Source organism: Zea mays, chromosome 4, assembly GCF_902167145.1.
Source record: "Zea mays cultivar B73 chromosome 4, Zm-B73-REFERENCE-NAM-5.0, whole genome shotgun sequence".
Classification (NCBI taxonomy): domain Eukaryota; kingdom Viridiplantae; phylum Streptophyta; class Magnoliopsida; order Poales; family Poaceae; genus Zea; species Zea mays.
In genome coordinates, this window is record NC_050099.1 from 143,290,677 (window position 1) to 143,313,099 (window position 22,423).

General features: G+C 43.3%; 1 protein-coding gene across 1 annotated transcript; it reads left to right on the top strand.

The window, feature by feature from the left end:
* The first annotated feature begins 9,445 nt into the window (after positions 1-9,445).
* On the top strand, positions 9,446-13,041 carry LOC103653760 (probable LRR receptor-like serine/threonine-protein kinase At3g47570). The gene is made up of 3 exons (XM_008680572.2): positions 9,446-9,657; positions 11,642-12,442; positions 12,543-13,041. The coding sequence occupies exons 2-3, from the start codon at positions 11,659-11,661 to the stop codon at positions 12,902-12,904; spliced, it is 1,146 nt and encodes a 381-aa protein (XP_008678794.1). The 5' UTR covers positions 9,446-9,657; positions 11,642-11,658; the 3' UTR covers positions 12,905-13,041.
* Positions 13,042-22,423: the final 9,382 nt, after the last annotated feature.

Sequence of the window (22,423 nt, forward strand, 5' to 3'; positions counted from 1 at the left end):
GAAGCTGTGGGTACCTATATGGCCTAACTGCAATGGGTGTTGTTCCTGGCAAAAGGTGGATCCTGTGCTCACACCTTCTTGCTGGAGGCAGGTCACTGGGCGTAGCAAACACCTTCTGAAATTGCAGGAGCAGACGATCCATCATCGGTTTGGTGGTTGCGATATCTGTGCTAATTGTTCTCACTACTGGGTAGACATTAATGGCCTTTCGGTCTGATCCCAGTCCTTTCCACACAATCCATTGTCCCCTTCTCCAGAAAGCTAGGCACAGGTTCTCGAAGTCCCAAAGTGTTGGCCCCAAAGTGCGCAAAAATTTGACCCCCAGAATGATGTTGAAAGAATCAATTGGGATGGCGTAAGCATCCATCAGAAAGTCTTCCTAGCCGATAGTCAAGCTGATGCTGTTGGAGAGCTTACAACACATGATTTTATCCCCATTGGCCACAGATGCCTGGAGGGCCGGGCTTGGCTAGTAGTCCAGTTTCAGAGCGCGTGTCGTGTCTTGGTTGATGAAGTTGTGAGTAGATCATGTGTCCAACAGGGTTGTAAGAGCTTTCCCCATGATATGTACTTCCAGCTGCAAGGTACTCTCAGAATGGATACCCGTGAGGGCATGTAAAGAGATCACTGGTATTGAGTCCCCTAGAACTAAATCGGCCTCTATAGATTCATCTTCCTCATATTCCGTGACCTCAAGATAGAACAATTTAGGGCAGTGATGTCCACGGGCATACTGTTCATCACAATTATAACAAAGTCCCTGGCGACGCCGCTCAGCCATCTCGACAGGCGTCAACTTCTTGAATGTTCGCTGAAGTCCTGTACTGGGAGCTGCAGGAATCGCTGGTTGAGGTGCTGGTATTGGTACAGACGAGCGCTGGGGTTTACGCATGGTCTTGTTGGTTGTTGATGTCGGCTGGTGATCGAGCGCTTGTGACCTCCGTTCATATGCGCGCGCCAAACTCAAGGCATGATTGATGTCACGTGGTGCCATGAGTTCCACGTCGATCTTGATACGCTCCAGAAGTCCAGCCGTAAACAGATGTACCTTCTGCTCCTGTGACAATGGAGCTGTTTGGTCTAGTAGGTCCCAAAACCTCTCCTGGTAGTCATCCACTGTCGTGCGGAATGGAAGGCGTGCCAGTTTGCCGAGAGGATTGTTGCGTAATGGGGGCCCAAAGCGGAGTTGGCAATGCTGCTTGAAGAGTTCCCATGACATGGAAGGTTCATCGCTCTGCAGCTGGGTGTACCACGTCCGGGTAATTCCTGTAATGTGATAGGATGCGAGCCAGACTTTCTCATCCTCCAGCGTGCGCTGACCTTCAAAGAATTGTTCGCATAGATTGAGCCACTGGAGGGGGTCTTCCTTGTCGTCAAATAGGGCAAATTCGAGGCGATGGAAGCGTGGAACTCCTGCAGTAGGAGTATGGGGAATGGCGTTGAGAGATGACAGTGTAGGTGGTGGATAATGTGGGATGGGCAAAGGGGAATGTGGCAATGGTAGAAGATGGATTGGGAGCTGGGTGGTGGTGGGTGGTGGCACATCATCAGTTGGCGTCGTGATGCGGGGTATGCCTCTGTTGGTCACTTGTTCTCAAATGCTATAAGTTAAGAACAAGGCAACACAAATGTTAATGGTTAAAGACCTTCGTCCCTCGAAGTATTATTTCCCTTAGTATATAATGATCTTCGGACAAAGGTTCTGAAGAACAAACCTTCATCATCTCAATATGTCATAATAGAAAAACAGGAACATATGGGATATACAAAGAACATGAATGATAATATCAAATCATTAAATTATCTATCTTCTCATTATATGATCGTGAATAAACATTGGTAATATTGAATTACATTTGTACCTTCGGCTTGACAGAAGGTAAGAATCCAAGAATGACGTGCAAGTGATTACCAGTCAGCGTGAATAGTACAGTGTTACTGTTCATCTATTTATAGGCACAGGACGCAACCTGTGTAAAATTACATCCATGTCCTTGATACTATTGGTTAAATGGTAATCTGTCGAGGATTAAGCAGTCTTTTCCCCTTTAGGTTGGTTCCATTCTCCACCACCATCTTTGCGCTAAGCCGAAGCTTCTCCATCCACAGCTTCGGAACTGATTCATTCTTCTTCCAGATCGCACCTTTCATACCGTGCACACCTTCATCTCAAAGCCGAAGGTTCCTGTGATAGTATATTATACTGGAAAGCATGTTAGTCGTGTTTTTGAGGACCTTCGGAAGACGAAGGTCCCCAACAGTAGCCCCTCGTAGTATTAATTTGTTCTTGTATGTAACAAATTCAGACTGCGACGTGAACGAAGGCCTTTAGCCGAAGGTCCGAAAAAACACCTTCCCTTCGCTAGAATAGCGAAAGTCAATGACAAATGAGGCCCACCAAGTTGTAATGCACTAGGCATATAAATAGAAACCTACAGCGGCAGCATTTGTTACGCCATTTCAGTTGCCTGTGCTTTTTTCTCAAATTTTAATTCTCTTGCTATCAACTCTCACTTGATTTTCGAGCTTCGTGATATACACAAGTGCTTGTTGCATGTCTGAAGAGAAGAAGATGTCTAAGGATAAGAAGGTTGTGGACCCTGCTCTTGCTGGGTTTTACGAATCTATGGAAAAAACAAATACAGAGAAGATCACAAAGGAAATAATGGCAGATTTGTCTGAAGATTCTGACGATAGTGATGACTATGATGTGGAAAGTGGGGATGAAGATTCTGAATACCGGCCCTGGCGGCCAAACCATACCATCTTCGGAAAGTCGACCATTAAACAAAGTCAGATTATGCCATGAAGGGAAGGTACTTTCGTGACATGTCTATTGTGAGGGTTGGAGGGGACAGCACCGCCCCTGCTCCTGAAGAAAATGAGGTTGTTGTGTACAGAAGCTTTATGAAGGTGGGTCTTCGGTTCCCATTGAGCAAATTTTTGGTTGAAGTGTTGAAGATATTTCAGATCTTTCTTCATCAAATTACTCCCGAAGCTATAATCAGAATGGGTATGTTTATTTGGGCTGTGAGAAGCCAAGGGCTGGAACCGATCGCAAAGTGTTTTTGCAATATGCACGAACTATTGTACGAGACGAAGGCCACTGTCAAAGAGCAGTATCACAACAACTTTGGTTTTATGGATTCATTGCTCGTTCTAATGCAAGCTACCCGGTTCCAACATTTCGGAAAAGGTGGCCCGGGGCCTGGATGGAGGAATGGTTTTATGTTAAGAATAATTTGATTGAAAGAGAGGACATAAAGGGGATTATCCAATGCCCAATCTGGTCTCGCTTCGGCCTTCGAAGGCTGACTGTGGTGATTGAAAATGGTGCCGAAGCATGTCAAAAGGCTTTCAACAATGTCTGTGCTTTCATTGGTACAAGAGACCTGATCCAAGAGCACATAGCCTATAGGGTATGGCCACTTGTGGATAACTGGGAGATGCCAAAGGAGACTGCTGCTGGGTCCAGTCAAGGTGGATTAGTTTGCTTGAAATACACCTTCAGATACAGAGACCGGTTTGACGAACCAAACGACGAGTGGCTGAAGTGTATTGAGGCTACTAGCGATGAGTTACTTGGGGCATATACCAGAGCCGAAGATGATGCTTTGTCCTCAGCCTTCGGGGGTCGGGGCAAGAAAAGGTTGAATAGAGTTTTTTATGTGATTGGTTTCATATACCCTGATTACTGCTACCCCTCGCGAAGGCAGGGAAAAAGAGGAAAACTGCCGCTTCGGCCATCTCTGCTGTGCCGAAGGGCAAAAAGATCAAGGTTCTGACGCATCGGCCGAGGTATATTGAGACGGCCACAGTGCCAAAATTTGGTGAAGAGACATCTTTCTCTGCCGAAGTGGAACAAGCTGCTCCTGCCGCTCGGAGCGCTGAGGAATCAACTATAGTGCCGAAAGTGCCTATAGTTGAGCCAGTCGAAGCCGAAGATGAGGCGGCCAAAAAGCCAGAGTTAGAAAAAACAATAGTGCTGCCAGAAATTCTAAGCCCGCCGATAGAAGCAGAATTGCCAAAGGTTGCAAAAGCTCCCGCCACAACTCCCAAGAGGAGAAGAATGGCCAGCGTGTTAGACGCCATCATTGAGACAATAAGAGCATTGACTCCTGCTCCTGTAAAAAAGGTTGTCGAAGCTGCTATAGTTCATACTGAAACCGAAGTTGGGCCTTCAGTGCCTGCTGAAATGAAGCCTGCCGTAACCAAGGAAAGGGCTGAGCAAGAATCTCCAGATATTGGCATAGCTATGGAGAAGGAAGTGGCCGAAGAAGCTAAATCTCCTGCTCCCGAAGTACTGTCCAAAAATCTTGATTTTATTATTCGACATGCTTCAGGAAAAAGACTATCTGAAGAAGAGATTGCAGAAGCCAAACACTATGCCCGGGAACTGAAATACCCAAAGGGGGCCTTAGTGTTCAATGGTACAGACGAATATGATTTCTTATACTGTCTCCCGGACAACAAAGAAATATCTGTCTACCGGGAGATGACCAAAAGTATGGGATTTCCAAAGCTCGAGGTTGGCCTCTCCGCCATGTCGAAGGATGACCTCGTGGACAACCTTGCATACAACAGTCTGAAGGTACAGAAATTGTGAACTTAAAGTCTATGAACTTGGAAATAAAGTCTTATTCTCATGCTAAACCTTTATCCTTCTTTTTCGTAGGGCTTAATTCTTAGCAACGCCCTAAGGGCGCAAAGAATGCAGAGGATGAAAGCTGCACGATAGCTCTTGGCAACCTTCGATCAAAAGTCATTAAACTGAGAAACGAAGCCTTGGAGAAGGACAAAATTTTATTTTCTTTGGTGGATAAAGTGAAAGAAGATGAAGCAAAGTTTAACACTCAATCCGAAATTTATAAAGCCAAAATTGAAGACCTTCGGAAAAACTTGCCGAAGCCAATGAGAACTTTGCGGTTGCAAAAGCTAGTCAAGAAATTAGTGAATGGTTGAAAACTAGGCTAGATAAAAATGTTGAGGAGCTTCGTGAATCCAAGGAAAGGTGCTTCGAGAAATCCTTGGATTGTGTGAAAAAATTGAAAACCAGCTTTGCCAAAGTAGGCGCCTATTCTTCTGAAGAAAACTTCATTCGAGGCGACCCCGAGGGCGTTATTGATTGGATAAGCGGGGAAGCCGAAGCATTGAAGAGATCCTGAGCGATCGTGGGGATATATGTGCTTTCTCCAGCGCTCGAGGGATTGCGGCTATCCTGGAGAAGGCTTGTTGCGATCATGTTAAAGCTGCGGCCCAGGCTGAAGCCGCCTTCTCCATAGACGACACAAAAGACCCTTCGGCTGAAGCTACATTGGTAGGTGGAAAATTTTATTCCGATGTATGGGTGAACGGTGGCCGGGAATTGGCCAACGAAATTAAGAAGAATGAAAAAGAAACCCACGAAGCCCGGGAAGAAGCTAGGCAAGCCGAAGAAGCTGCTGAGCGCGAAAGGCGTATAGGTATTGTTTTTTGAATTTTAGCTTCGACATTTATTTTCTGGCTTCAAACTAATAGTTTGCTTATTACAGCTGAACTATCACTGCTGCCTATATAATGAGCATTGCTAACTCCATCGTCGACGAAGTCGTCGACAAGCTGCTAAACGAAGCCGCGGAAAAATACTTATGGAAGATTAGACTTCATTGTAATGATATCATGTAACATTTGGTGTATGAAATAGTTAATCAGACATGTAAATTGTTGTAATATATTTCTTTGCGATGCATGAAATTTACGCACATACCATTTTTGAGCCTTCGGCGAAAAAACATCTTCCCTTCTTTTCATGCTTCATAAAGAAGGAAGCCCCTTCTATGGCAAGTATGATAAGATTGTGTTTCCCGAAGTTTGCTCCATGTCTCAGTACATTTTCATTCAACAAAATATTGCCGAAGATTTGCTTCGTATCCAATCTTTTTGTCGTTGATGCAATATGATGTATGATGTAATGTTGTGCGGAATGATGCTATGATATGATGCAATATGATGGTGACGTTGAACACAAACACGCGCGTCCACACTGGAACACACAAGACTCTGCATCCCCTTAGGAACGTCTTTGGAGTCTTTAAGTCTGCATCCCATTAGAAACGACTTTGGAGCTTCTTCACCTTATATTTTGGTGGTATTTAAGCTCTGCATCCCCTTAGGAACGACTTTGGAGTTTCTTCACCTTCTATTTCGGTGGAATTTTTGGCAATGCATCCCCTTAGGAACTACTTCTGAGCTTCGAAAACTTACTCTGCGCTCCCTTAGGAACGACTTTTGTAGCTTCGAAACTTACTCTGCGGTCCCGTAGGAATGAGTTTTGTAGCTTCGAAAACTTACTCTGCGCTCCCTTAGGAACGAGTTTTGTAACTTCAGAAGTCTGTTTAAGACGTATTTTACTCGTTGACACAGGCTCAATTATTACATAAAATCGAATTTTAGTCCTTCATGACTTGTTTCTCATACAAAAATTAAAGTGGCATAAAAGATAAAGATACATCAAGAATAGGATATTCTTCAATAGATATGCTTGGATTTTGGCATAGTGTTATTGACTGTGCGAGCTTCGGATTCCTCCCGAAAATCACGCTGATGTTGTGCGTGCGGGTGCCCTTCTGGCTGCTGGCTTCGGGTCTGAGTGGGTGGTAATGGTGGCGGTAATGGGAGCTGGCCCCAGGAAGCTTGAGAGTGACTTGCCGAAGCGACAGAAGCCGAAGGTTGTTGATTGCCTACGTACTCTGGTACATAGGGAGAGTAGCATGAAGCAGTATGTAAGACCTGCTTCGACTGATTCTACCGCGCCTCAGCTTCGACAATCTCCTTTTGCTTCTGTATTGTGATTTGGCATGTTCTTGTGGTGTGGCCCTTATCTTCACCACAGAATAAACAATATAGCCTTCTGGGCTGATCCCATATCTTCCTCTGAAGCCCCTGCCGCCTCTGCCCCTTGGGACTGGTGGCCTGAAAGAGCTTTGTTGTTGCCCTGAAGATTGGGAGTTGTGTTGTGGCCTTTGAGGCTGGCTTCCTCTGTCGTCACTTAGGCTGGAATTATAAATCGATCTGACATGCCTGGGGTGGATTCTTCCTCCGAAGCCCCTGGTCATCTCAGAAAACCTGTAGGCTTCTTCCCTTCTCTGGCGAAAATCATTATCAGCCTGGATATATTCATCCATTTTCTGAAGAAGCTTCTCCAGAGTTTGTGGGGGTTTCATGGCAAAATACTGAGCCGTAGGTCATGTCCGAAGCCCTTTGATCATGGCCTCAATGACAATTTCATTGGGCACTGTAGGCGCTTGTGCTCTCAGACGCAGGAACCTTCGGACATACGTCTGAAGGTACTCCTCATGGTCTTGTGTGCACTGGAACAAAGCCTGAGCAGTGACTGGCTTCGTCTGAAATCCTTGGAAGCTAGTGATTAGCATATCTTTAAGCTTCTGCCATGATGTGATTGTCCCTGGCCGAAGAGAAGAGTACCAAGTTTGTGCGACACTTTTGACTGCCATGACGCATGATTTCACCATGACTGCAGTGTTGCCCCCATAAGAAGATATGCCTCATAGCTCATTAGAAACTGCTTCGGGTCTGAGTGCCCATCATACATAGGGAGTTGGGGTGGCTTGTAAGACGGGGGCCATGGGGTAGCCTGCAATTGTACTGCTAGAGGAGAAGCATCATGAAAAGCAAAATTACCATGATGGAAATCATCATACCATTCATCATCGTTGTATGAATTGTCCTCACGAAGGTCTCTGTGTTGAGGCCTTCGGTCTTGGTCATCTTGGGTGATATGACACATTTCCTCAGCGGCCTCATCAATCTTCTTCTGAAGATTGGTGAGACGAAACATCTTTTCCTTTTTCCTCTGAACATGTTGATGAATGGCTTCGAGGTCCCTGATCTCTTGGTCCAACTCCTCCTCCTGAGGTGTCGGACTGGTAGCCTTCCTTTTTTGGCTCCTAGCTTCGTGTAATGTTTCCTGATTGACGTCCAGTGGCTGCAGTGCAGCCCCTAGCCCCGAAGACTTCTTCGGTGGCATGACGAAGGTCACAGGTTGCCGAAGGTGGTCAAATGAGTTCACCAGAGGTGGGCGCCAATGTTAGTCACTTGTTCTCAAATGCTATAAGTTAAGAACAAGGCAACACAAATGTTAATGGTTAAAGACCTTCGTCCCTCGAAGTATTATCTCCCTTAGGATATAATGATCTTCGGACGAAGGTTCTGAAGGACAAACCTTCATCATCTCAATATGTCATAATAGAAAAATAGGAACATATGGGATATACAAAGAACATGAATGATAATATCAAATCATTAAATTATCTATCTTCTCATTATATGATCATGAATAAACATTGGTAATATTGAATTACATTTGTACCTTCGACTTGACAGAAGGTAAGAATCCAAGAATGACGTGCAAGTGATTACCAGTCAGCGTGAACAGTACGGTGTTACTGTTCATCTATTTATAGGCACATGACGTAGCATGTGTAAAATTACATCCATGTCCTTGATACTATTGGTTAAAGGGTAATCTATCGAGGATTAAGCAGTATTTTCCCCTTTAGGTCGGTTCCATTCTCCACCACCGTCTTTGCGCTAAGCCGAAGCTTCTCCATCCACAGCTTCGGAACTGATTCATCCTTCTTCCAGATCGCACCTTTCATACCGTGCACACCTTCATCTCAAAGACGAAGGTTCCTGTGACAGTATATTATACTGGAAAGCATGTTAGTCGTGTTTTTGAGGACCTTCGGAAGACGAAGGCCCCCAACAGCCTCCATACCTGGGCAAGCCATAGGGGAGCTTGCTGGAAGGGACAACGCCGATGATCCAGGCAGAGTCTCCACTGCTGCAATGCGCGAGGACATGGAGGACATCTGCGTTGCGAAGGCCCCCAGTTGGCGGTGGACTTCGGCAAGGGCAGTGGTAATCGCTGCCAACTCCAACGCTTGGGTGGTGGACGCTGCACTGTCGTCGGTGTTGGATCCCGGCATCTCCGATACCAAATTGGTAGAAACACCTCGGCTGCGTAGATTATAGGAGTGAGTATCAAGTGGGCTAGACGAGCGGGAGCGAAGGGGCGCCGTGCTGCCGCTCGGCTGGGAACTCAGGTGAGTTGCGGAACATAGGTCAGGTAGGGAACAATCACTTCTTAGATTGATCAATGCTCTCCAATTGATTACAGACTCCTGGACTTTATAGTCCAACTCTAAACAGACTCCTTAATCTTAGGGACTCTAACAGACTCTCCTTAAAAACAGACTCCTTAATATTAGGATCTCTAAACAGATTCTCCTTATCTAAGGATCCTCCTAATCCTTATCTATATGTCTCTCTATAATGGGCTGACTAGAGGGCTGTTTAGTCCGCCTACTATAAACCATAACACGCATCAACTCAGAATATCTATCTGGCTCCTACGGAAAACTACTCCGCAACAATTTTGTCCAGCTCAAGCAACGACCGCGCAGCTGCTAACTGGCGAGTTTGACGGACTCAGGGTCCTCGCTGCGTGGACGTAATAGCGCTGTAAAACTGTTATTAAATCCCTGATGCCTCCTCTGCCCGCAGAGCATCCAGCTTGAAGTTTCGAACTCCCAGTCTCCCACTATTAGCAAGCAAAACCAAGCGGATCAAAAGGACGTACTTCCTGTGGGAAGAGAGGTACCCAACGCACTCTTACTACTTAGTAGTATTAGTACTCAGTTATTTGTGTTATTAGTTTTGTCTTGTGTAAGGTTTCAAGATATAGTGGGGTGTCAACCCCGCCCTTCAATTTCTTAAACATGGGATCTGTCGTTCGCAATTCTTAGTTTCTCTGGTCATAGCACAAGTTTATGCTTCATGCTTGCAGGTGCCAATTAACAGCATCATGCATGAGTAACTCTAAGCCGCTGAGCAAACTAGCCATGCTTTTCGGGATGTTGTCGCTGTCGATTCTACTTTGCTATAGAGTTGAGGAGGTCCATTGCTCGAAAGTTCATGAAAACAACCAAGTGAACACTCTTTGCTCGATTTCAAGAAGGGCATCGCGGATGATCCAAATGGAGCCATGATCAGTTGGACCAACAACACCCACTTCTGCTGGTGGAAAGGTGCGAAGTGCACTTTGACGCCGCCGTATCGTGTCACGGAGCTCAACCTCACTGTCAGGAACTTAGCTAGCCAAATCTTCTTCGCTCTTGGAAACCTGACCTACCTTAATTTGCTGGCGTTACCAAATAATAGTTTTGTTGGCCCAATACCCCTCCCCTTAACAAGCTCCAAAACCTATGTTACCTTTCCATGGGCAACAACCTTTTGCATGGTGTGATTCCTGAATGGATCACGTACAAATTGTTCCAACTTAAGCAAACTAGATCTCTCTAATAACAACCTCATGGGTACGATTCCTTATAGCATAGGTTACCTTACCAAGATAGAACATCTTCTCCTTCATGAAAATAATCTGTCTGGTGGAATCCCACAAACTCTCTCTAATTTATCTTCTTTTCAAGAGCTATCCTTGACATACAATATGTTGAGCAACACTTTGCTATCCAACTTTGGCCATGCCCTCCCTAATCTCAAACTATTGTACTTGACAGCCAACTTCTTTGAAGGACAAATTCCACATTCTCTAGGCAATGTTTCTAGTCTAGTATATTTGGATATGTCTTTTAATAAGTTCACTAGCAAAATCCCTAGCATACTTTGCTCACTTCGGCTAGAGATTTACGAATAGGATCACTGCTGTTTAGATGTCGTCAAAGTTTATTTTTGTTTCTCCTAGTTGTTTTGTTCCCTAGTGAATTCAGTTCGGTGATGTTTATTATATGGTGATGTAATCTGTTGGCCATACTCTACGAAGGCCGGAATGATGTTTTTCCATTATCTAAAAAAATGGAAAACTTTTAGGGCTGTCTTTTCTAAACCTTGTGGGAAATATGCTTGAAGCGACTCATAGTACTGGCTGGGAATTCTTTGCTAATTTGACAAAATGCAGTTCTCTGACGATTATTTCATTAGCTGACAATAATCTACAAGGACCTGTACTAATTTCCATCGCTAACCTGTCCACTAACCTCACAAATGAATCTACTAATGAGGGACAACCACCTATCCAGAATAGTACCCTCAAGCATTGGGAAATTTAATGGCTTTGATGGTACAATCCCACCTTCCATTAGTAACCTTAATCATTTATTATTTTTAGATTTTTCAAATAATAAATTCACTGGTTCAATACCACCTAGCATGGGAAACACCCAACTCCTGGTCAATTTGAGCCTAAGTAACAACAATTTTAGAGGGAGAATACCTGCTTAATTTGGTGACCTTAAACAATTAGTCTTCCTCGATGTTTCATCGAACAAACTTAGTGGGGAAATTGCTGAAAGTTTGGGCTAGTGCCAAAATCTAATTAACCATCATTGAAGTGGACCAAAATGTTCTTATAGGAAACATCCCAACCTCCTTGTGTAATGTAAAGAGCTTGAGCAAGATCAATCCAGGGTAGTGCCAAAATATTCTCAGCTCCCTTGTTAGAATATCTAAATGATCTAAAGTTTTAATAAAACTGATGTATCTTACAATAATTTCCATGGGGAGATACCGAAAGCTGGTATAGTTGATAATCTTACACTTGTTTCACTCGATGGCAATCCAGGGTTGTGTGGAGGAGCCATGGGTTTGGATACGCCTTCATGCCATTTTGACTCTAGAAGAGCAACAATTGTATGCTATTTGGCTAAACTATTGTTCCCAATATCTGGGTTCACATGCCTCCTACTGCTTGTCTACGTTTTATTCTTTAAGAAGAAGACTTCAAGAAGAGCACATCTACCGCAACTTTCTTTTGGTGAGCATTTTGTGAAAGTTACTTACAATGATCTAGCCCAAGCAACAGGCGGTTTCTCAGAATCCAACTTGATTGGAAGAGGAAGCTATGGATCGGTTTACAGTGGGAAATTGATGGAAATTAAGATTGAAGTGGCTGTCAAGGTTTTTGACCTTGAGATGCAAGGAGCGGAGACAAGCTTCTTGGCAGAGTGTGAAGCGCTAAGAAGTATTCATCATCGAAATCTTGTTTCCATCGTAACTGCATGCTCAAGTATAGATATGACAGGCAATTCTTTCAAGGCTTTAATTTATGAGCTCATGCCTAATGGGAACCTGGATAAATGGATACATCCCAAAGGTGACGAGACAGTTCCAAAGCGTCTAAGCTTAACTCAAAGAATTGCAGTTGTCGTCAATGTAGCTGATGCATTGGATTACTTACACCATGACTGTGGAAGGCCCACTGTCCATTGTGACTTGAAGCCGAGCAACATCCTTCTCGATGACGATATGAATGCTCTCTTGTCAGATTTTGGCATTACACGTCTCTACGCCAATCCTCAGTCAATTTGGGCAGGTTCAATTAGTTCGATCGGTGTTAAGGGGACAATTGGTTATATCCCTCCAGGTATATATATATATCCCCATCTCTCTATATCACACTATAAAATTGTATCTTTTCACGATTTACATAAATCAAGCTACTTTCTACACAATTTTCTATTCAGAGTATGGAGGCGGTGGCCCTGTATCGACGTCCGGGGATGTTTATAGTTTTGGAGTGGTGTTCTTAGAGATTTTGACAGGTAAAAGGCCAACAGATCCTATGTTCACCGGGGAACTAGACATCATTAGCTTCGTCAAGAACAATTTTCCGCATCAAATATTTCACATTATCGATTCACATCTTGTGGAAGAATGCGAGCATTTAATTCAGGACAATAAAGTAACAAACGACGAAATGTACCCATGCCTGGTGGCTCTACTGCAAGTAGCACTTTCTTGCACGCGCTCATCACCATCTCAACGGTCGAACATGAAGGAGGTAGCAAGAAAACTGCATGCAATCAGGACGTCACAAATTGGATAGAAATCCAAGTAAGATTAGGTGTACTCCCTCGACTAGGATCGTAAAAATGTACTCTAGCGTAAAAATAAGTGGTGTTCATCTAGTGTGTGCATATACTTCAATTGTACAAAAATATAGATGCACCTATACTTTGTGAATATCGTCGTTAATTTCTTTTGTGAGTTCACGTAGAATATCTTATATTTCTAGATAAACTAGAAATGTTCGAATTTCTTGCATTTGTGAATAGAGGTCGTATAGAACCGCATTGGTATATATGTATAACCCAACCTAATTCACGCAAACCAAAAGTTCAGTATTCAGCCGCTACATTTTTGTCCCATAACATAAATGATAATTACAACTTTAAGGCTGGGTTACTTTAGAAACTCAAATTCCCTCTATATTTTTTGGAGATTGAAAGGAAAATTAACTAATTTTCTCATTAATCTTCAGAAAACCCGGAGGGGATTTAAGTTTCAAACTAGCTCTAACAAAATGAAAACACATTTATATAAAACCGTGCAAATCAGGAATCCTCCTAGACAAACTGTATTGGCGTTGGCAGATTTGAACGAACGAAGACAATATTAATTATACTGCATGGCTGCTTCACTTATAGCCTTGAGCTCGACTCTACCTTAGCTCGACTCTACCTTCTTGGTTTAGGATCTTCCCTTCCAGAGGCAGAACTCGCTTTAAGACTGGTTTGGTGACAAAAGAATTGAAAAAGTTTCATGAGAAAGGAAATCTCTTGCTATATAGTAGGAGATTTTCTCCCCTATAAATTCTTTCTAATTCATTTATTTGTCACCAACCAGCCGTTTGAGTGAGTAGAGGCATATGTCACCGCTTAATTTGTTAATAGAATAATGGCCATGAGTCGGAACCGCAGAGCAACCAGCCGTTTGAGTGAGTAGAAGATCACTGGCTCCAGTAAGGTTGAACATAATCTTAATTTCCTAGATCGAGATGGACAATTTTCGTAGATGACGATAGAGGAGGTGACGAATTGAAGCTAATAGGTGAGCTTATAGAACCTTCTACGCATATAGTTGAATAAAAGGTCCAGCATCATTGAGCTCTTTTGGAGGTGCTTTCCTAGCTCGGACTGTACCTCATAGCTCCAGCCTCGCACTGTGCTAATCCTTCACCTGCCTGCGATTCAGATCATTTCAAGATGTGTCTTGAAGGGCCCAGTAGGCAACTACTAGATTACTAAGTTTACGATAACTAGATATTGACTATGAAGTAGTCCCTCCGTTTTAAAATAATAATCGTTTTAGCTTTAGATTTTTATGTCTATATTCAAATAAGAGATAATAAATTTAGACACATATATAAAATACATCCATTAAGTCTTTAATGAATCCATTATTTGTCTAAAACGAAGTTTATTTTGATACGGAGAGAGTTTCTATTATGTCTAGTTGTCTACTACGTAGAAAATAAATAAAGAGAAACAATATAATTTAATATAAATATTTCCTTTTTAATAATTATCTCTACTATGCTTAAATCACTAGTTTCAACGTCCGTCCTGCGTCATCTTTTTACAAAAAAGTCCCTACATTTCTTCTAAATAAACTCAGCGTAAAATATTAAAAAACGGTACAACAGGTGGGGTATGTTAAAACGCAGTGTAGGTGGTGGGGTTTGGAACCCACAACCTGATGGAAGAAGGGTGCAAGACACTGGATGAAGTTGTTTAACCAATAGAACATCATGCTCAAAGCTTTATAATAATGAATATATAAATTGTACATATGTGTATATGATTTTTTTGTAAAATAAAAAAAAACCATGTTGGATCGGACCAGCACTATGGGTCGAGGCTACGACCCAAGCACCGCACGGCGCTCATGTCGGGTTGGCCCAGACACTATTAAATGGGTCGTGCCTCGGGCCGGCTCTCCAGACACGACCCATTTGGCTATCTATATCTACGCATGATAATGATTATCCTCACCTCATTTGCCACCACCTCGTTCGCCATTCTACTTCTTTTCTCTCTGCCCTCATGCCTCCATCTCCGCGCCACCCCATTCTCGACAGAGGGCGTAGGAGCAGGCGCCTCCTCCCCGTATTCGTCCGACACCAGCCCGGACATCGACTCGCATAATGGCTACTGCACGTCCATAAGGACGTTTCACATCATGCGTGCACCATCGTTTTCGCCGTCATTGGACGTCACATTCGTCTTCCCTGCCTTCGCCCTGTTCTTCCACCCCAACCTGCTGCCCCTGCCCACGGTCACAGCTGCGAGCCGACCGACGCTCGTTGACGCGGGTACGGGGCGAGTCGGTCATGCTCCTGGCCTTTCTTCGTGCGTGTCGTCGAGGAGGACACGGTGGCACCTGCCACGCTTAGGTTATCTTAGCGATGAGGGGTCCAGGTCTGAGATATTGGACAACTAAGGCCTGTAGTGTGGCAGCAGTTGGCTTATGCTACGAAGTTTGTGGTGGTGTTGTGTCGCTTCAGCGGGTCCAGGGATGGGAAGACACTCGTATTCTCTCGCCCTTCTCGGACTGACGCCTGGTGCGGGTGCCTCTTGGTTTGGAGCTGCTCCTGCTGGGCTTCTTTATTCGCTTGCGTGCTCTCTCCCTATATGTCTAGCGGTATACTACCTATGTCGCCTCCAGATGCCTAGGTCTTCGTCATGCCCTTCTCCGGGAATGAACAGGTATGCCCATCTCTTCCCTTCCCCTCCTGCTCTACGAAACCTTGGAAGTGGGGGAGGCGAGGGATGGGAGTCTCTGATTTGTTTCCTATGGTACCCGTGCATTCATAAAAAATATTATGCGAAGAGTGGAGACAACCAATAAAAAATCTTGAGATCTTTTTGGTGGATAATTTACGTGGGTATTGTTATGAGCCGTCACAACGCACGGGTAACCGACTAGTATTAAATAATATATCTCTTCAGCAGCTTACCCATACATATAACCATATTCAAACTGCATTGTACAAACAGTGCAATGTACAGTGCAAAATGGTGCAAAATAGTGTTTTTGGTGATCATATGGGTAGTTTGCACTGTACATTGCACTGTTTCTACAGTGTAGTTTGAAAATAGGTATAAGTATGGGCATATGAAACACTGTTTTGCACCATTTTGCACTGTGCATTGCACAATTTGTAGAGCGTAGTTTGAATATATGTATGAGTATGAGTATGTGCTGACGATAGTTAGTGTAACACCCCTGGTGTTACTGGCACTAAAACTTGAGCATAACATCATGTGCATTAACATTTCATGATTGTTTGTTATACCTAGAATGCATTCACTAGGTAAAATTTCCAAACAAGTTGTGATGATATGACTTGAAGAGTGCTTAACCTTACGGTAGGGTACTTGACCCTGGAATTAGGGCCTATGGATGAAAGTGAAGCCAAAATGAGTAAAAATCTCAAAAGCCATTAGGAATGTTCACAAGATATCAAATTTAATGAACTTTAGTGGCACAAAAACCCTAATGTGCCCAAACCCTAAAGACAAACCTTAGAAAACCCTAATTGGAACCCTAGGGGGGTAAGTGTAAATTCTACGCACTTTTGGACCAAAGTGCAAATATCAAAGTGATAGAACACCACAAACCAAGTAACTTTCACATTGGAGAATTTTCAAGTGGAGTGATGAAATTTGGACTTATTTGCATAAGGGTCACATGAGTACTATGTGACTAAGTCTGATTTCAGTGTGTTGGAGCCAACTTTGGAGCTATGTATTCCTCAATTCATGAAGATTTTGCCCTAAGTCAATACAATAAACTTGTAGAGCTATGTTAGAGGTATAAATTTGATTAAGTGATTAAGCCCTAGTGCTACATGAAAATGGGAGAAAAATAGGTTGGAAACTGGCTTGTCAGTCAACTTTAATACTGAATCTGGACTAACAGTATTCTAGGACTGATCTTGGGAGCCGTTTTGAGTATAATCCAATGATTATTTTAGAATGGTTGCTATAGCAGAATCAAAGCTGGACTATAGATCAACAACTTTGTTACAGATGGATTAACAAGTTGCCACATAAAAATTGGAGATCAGGGCCCTGCAAAGCGCTCTGTCAGGTACTCTGAATGGGGCTTCCCATTATACAATAGACTGAAAAATATCACAGATTCGCTGCACTTCGTAGCCGGTGACTCCGCGCCCGGATTCGCGTCGGTCGCCGTGATTCGTGCTCGACGCAAAGTAGATAATTGAGGGGAGTAAAAGATCTTGGCGCCCAGATAAGCTTGGACCCAGTCACTAGACGGTTCACCGTACCCACTTGCTCCGCTTGCCGCCCGTGCGCCACGTGCCTAGGAGCTTTAACACGTCGCAGTGAACCGTAGTAGTAAGACCGTCCATCGCCGGAGGCTTTACCACGGTGAAAGCCACGATCACCTGCGCCAGTGCACTTCCCCTCTCTCCGGCCGCCAACGCGGTTCTCAAAATTAGACGCCACCGCCGTAGGACTCTATAAATTGATGCCCTAGTGAGTTCCGCTAGGTAATTACGCATCCAATGCACCAGCCCTTGCCTCTGATAATCCACCAGAGCCTCCCAATTTCGCATTTCCCCCAAATCCGTTTTCCGCGCCACCATGAACACTTCGTTGTGGTCAGCCCTCTGCAGGTCAGTTCAAGCTTCTTTGATTGGTGTTCTAGCCTTCCTCAAGCCTCATGTTGCTCATAGACCCATTTTATTAAGCTATACCGCACCCAATCGTCATAAACACCTTGGATTATCTCTGATTTTCGCCATCGTCGTGGACAGAGAGGTTCCGGCTCGGATTCGTGCAATTAGTTGAGGGATTAGGGTCGCCTGAGGTAGGATTTGGTGTTAGCCGAGTTAGGGCACCAACCGTTGCGTATTCCGTCCAGTACAAGTTCGCCGGAGGCATGCTCGTCGCCGTTCACCGTCGTGGCTTTAGCGCTGCGAAGAAACAGAAGTGCAGGGGCCTAAATGTGAATGTCAGAGACACAGATGAATAGTGCACAGGGTTCTTTACTGGTTATTTGAATGACCGAGGTCCTCTGCGCAAAATGAACAATATGGGCGCGTGCGGGCTCGTTTCGCCTGGACGTGGGCCGATTCGGGCTAGTTTCAGCCAATCACTATTCATCATTTTCCTTTTTCTTTTTCTGTCAGAATTAGGAAATTTATAGGAAATTCTAGAAAAATGATAAAATCATGGGACCAATTTTACTAGGCTCATAAATTCCTCTAGTATTTGATAAAAATAATTCCAAGATTTTTAGTCCCAACCATGAATTATTTAGCATTTAAGAAGGCCTAAACTTAGACTTTTGGAATTTTAGAAATTACTTGATGGCCCTAAAAATCATAAAACTTTTTGGGCAAGCTTAATATGATAATTAGAGCCCTTGAGTGAAGTTTGACATATTTTGGACATTGTTTGATTCCCAAACCCAAAACCCTAGCTTTCTTAGGTAATAATTGCCTTATCCTAATAGAGTACTGATTCGGAAAACCCTAGTTACCCAGGAATACCATGAATGAAAGTTATATTCAAGATATAACTTACCATGTTCTATCATAACTGCATATTCATAACATCACATGAGCATTCATGTATATATATGGTTATGTATAGAGAACGAAGAAGAAGTAATTGTCGAAGAAGAAGAGACTGCACCACCAACTAAGACTCCACCTGTCAGGAATAGTTTTTATTTTGATATCTGTGGAACAGATCATGAATCCCCTACAACAAAAGGCAAGCCCCGGTGCATTATCCTTTTCCTTGTGTTTTAAAATCTTTATCACCTTATATGATGCATTAGGTGATAGGAGTTACGTGCTAAACAGTTGATGCATTTTCTTCCTTGGAAAATTGATTGCCCTTCCTTGATACCCTTTTATGAAAAGGATTTTTATGATGCTTAGTCGTGCTTTAGAAAAACAAAATGTTTTGTTTTAAAACAAAAGGTTGTGATGGGTTCATCAGGGCCATGATGGGTTCAACATCTGAAAAGATGTACCTCTGCCAGGTACCAAACTTTGGGTTTTAAATAATAAAGCTGAGACCGGACGGGTGACTTGCACGAGAAGGGAGTCTCAGTATAGTGTCTCCGTTTGAGTCGATTAAGGACCGTGCCGATGTGGGCCTGCTGACCGAGGACACTTTAACTGGTCACATGCTTCGTCATGGGTAAGCTTTGCCTCGGGCAGACCAATACCAGAAAGGCCAACACGCAATAGGAGTGGAGAGATGGCAAGAGTAGCGTGTACCCTCCATGGCAAGAGGCTGGACGGTGGTGTATCTGTGCTCTCGGTTGGCGTGAACCCGGTCTGGTCTTGAGAAACCTGGTGGCGAGTTGACATATGCAAGGGTTAAGTGCTACATATGTCGTGTGATTGAAGATCCTCAGCTGAGTATTAATTGATTCAGATCGCCGTTACTTCTCGGACATGAAGACTTGGTCACTGACTTACACATAGCATTCTAGTAAACTAAAGGGATAATGAAAAGATGACTAGTGTAGGCCAAGTGCTTGAACTAGGGTAGAAAGAACTCTAGATTCAGGTAATGACGTAACCTGATAATAAAACTGGATTTTTAAGGATCCACTGTTAGTAAGCAATTCTGCAAACAGTCTTTGATTCTTGAATAGCCTTACCTTAACTCCCTCAAGCCAGCATATCCTTGAAAGTCTTTTTTCTTTTGTCGGGTAAGACTTGCGAAAGTACACTCCGTACTCAGGGTTTTCAAACCAATGTTGTTATAGGTGAGGAAACAACAGACTTTTGCTGTTTTTGTTCAAAGGTGGTACCCAAGGAAGAGCCCCAGCAGTGAAGTTGGTCGCGGGAGGATGTTTGCCTCCCACCTTAAAAACAATAAACTTTTGCGCGGAAGGGTGTTTTGTCTCCCTGGTTTGTAATAATACTCTATGCACTCGTAATACCCTGGTATTGTAATACTCTCTCTATATATTTGATGAATGTAAATTAAGTTATTGTAATTTGTTTACGCTTATTCTTTCCTCCGATGTGATGTAATATGTGCGTGACGGGTGAAGCACTCTTGGGCGAAATGATGAGGATACGGTTACCGCACTTGTCGAGTGATTATGTGCATCTAAAGGATTGTCCAATGTCTTTAGGACAAGGATAACTGTATGTGAGCCTAATACCTTGGGACGTTCCGTCACAGTTAGCTTGAGCTAGAGAAAAACAAAGATCTAACTACAACCATTTAAAGAAAAGAAAAACACTAAAGAACTCTCTGGTCAAAAGATAGGGAATGCCGCATTGTATTGTAATTGTTGTGTACCAACTGCTCTCTATCACCAGAGGTAAGCAGGCAAGCAGAGAGAGCGAGAGATCACCCAAAGCAATGGTGGGAGTGGAACAACGGCACAGTATATTAAGCTACGTTAATAAAAGTGCTGATTATCAACGCCAACTAACTCAATAATGCTGATTTTGCATAGTTTGAACTTGAGATTTCAAATTTGGGGAAACTTGAACATGAGGATTGTATATTTGCATCCCTCAACGAACATATTATATCTCATGTTCAAATTACTAAAAGTTTCTAATAATTTTTTAAGAAATGGACACATAAATATATTTTACCCTTGATAAATAAATCTAATTGTTCACTAAATATTGCTCAAATTCCAACGGTATTAACACCTTTCAGGCCTTACGAGTTGGCTTGACCCACTATCGTGTCCGCTGTCAAGAGATAACTTACGAATGAATCCTGTCCACACGATACAAATTTGGAAGCGCGATCATAAGAAAAAAAAAGTAAATTTGACTTAAGGAGGAAAATCTAGCACCGATAGACTATTCGAGGAGGTAATGGTATTGAAGCTGCACGAGCTGAAGGTCGCACATCAACTCGGAATCTCTCTCTGGTACCTACGGAAAAGTACTCCGCAACAATCTTTCCAACTGAAACAACGACCGCGCAGCTGCGAGACGGTAACCGCCTCAGGGTCCTCGCTGCAAAACTGTTTTTAAAATCCCTAGGGCCTCATCTGCACGTTTAGCATCCAACTTTCAGTTTCCAACTCCCACCAGCAAAGCAAAGCAAAACAAAACAAAGCAGATCAAAAGGACTTCCGGCGGAGCAGAGGTATTGTTAGTACTCAGTTATTTGTTTTACATGTGTAAGGTTTCAAGATATAGTGGGGTGTCTGCCTTCAATTTCTTAAACATGAGGTCTGCTCGTAGTTCTTGCTTTCTCTAGTAATAGTGAAGTTTTTGCTTTATGCTTGCAGGTGCCAATTAAGGGTGCGTTTGGTTGGAGAGTCAACTAGAACGGAGTGGTTCCATTCCAGTTTTTGAGAATAGAGTCGTTCTATTCCGCGTTTGGCAAACAGAACATAGCCGCTCCATTTTTTTGGTTGAATAGTAGAATAGAGCGGAGCCGCTCTGTTCTCTGTTTGGTTGGAGAGCCATATGAGTGTAGAGGGTAGGAGAGGGAAGAGAGAGCGCTCGTATCCGGTCGTTTTTTTGTAGCGAGAGTATTCCAACTGTTTATGGTAAATTTTTATATGGAGACTCTAGGAGCCGCTCCGCTCAACTTTTGTTGGAAACCAAACATCTAGAAAGTAGAATGTAACTGCTCTATTTTCTTTCGCTCCTCAACCAAACACACCCTAAGAGCATCATGCGTAACTCTAAGCCGCTGAGCAAACTGGCCATGTTCATGGTGTTATTGTTTCTGCTTTGTTATAGAGTTGAGAAAGTTCATTGCTCGACGGTTCATGAAAACAATCAAGATCTTCATTCTCTGCTCGATTTCAAGAAGGGCACCACCAGCGATCCAATTGGAGCCATAAACAGTTAGATCAACAACACCAACTTCTGCCAATGGAAAGGTGTGAAGTGCACCTTAACGCCGCCATATCACGTCACGGAGCTCAACCTCTCTGAGAACAACTTAGTTGGCCAAATCTCCTTCTCTCTTGGAAACCTGACCTACCTTAATTTGCTGGCTCTACCAAATAATATATTTGGTGGCCCAATACCCCTCCTTGTCAGGCTCCAAAACTTAAATTACCTAACCCTGGACAACAATTTCTAAAGGGCTAGTTTGGGAGCCAGAAAACTGGAGGGGATTGGAGTGGCTAGAATTAAATAAGAAGGGGATTCTATCCCCTCCGATCCTCTCCGGATTTGTAGCTCCCAAACTGTAACACCCCAGTGTTACCCAGGGTTTGCTCTAGTGCCCCAACTTGTGACCATTATCATATGTGACTTTAATTGAGCAAGAGACATCATACTTAGGGAACTAAAACCTAAGTTAAGTCTTCTTTCATCTCATAAACCACACTCTAAATATATCACACACCTCAGGGGAGAAAAACATCTAAAACCCTAACACCTTCCAAATGGGCCATTTAAGCACATAGAGAGAATTTGAGAAAAAACTTGGGAAACATGCAAAAATTTGATATGAACCAATTCACAAAGTTTTAGTGCACTAAATAACCTACAAGATGTAGTAAGGAAGATTGGTCTTTTGAATTCTCCAAAATCCCCAAATCAACCCATGAACTAATGCCCTATGGAAAA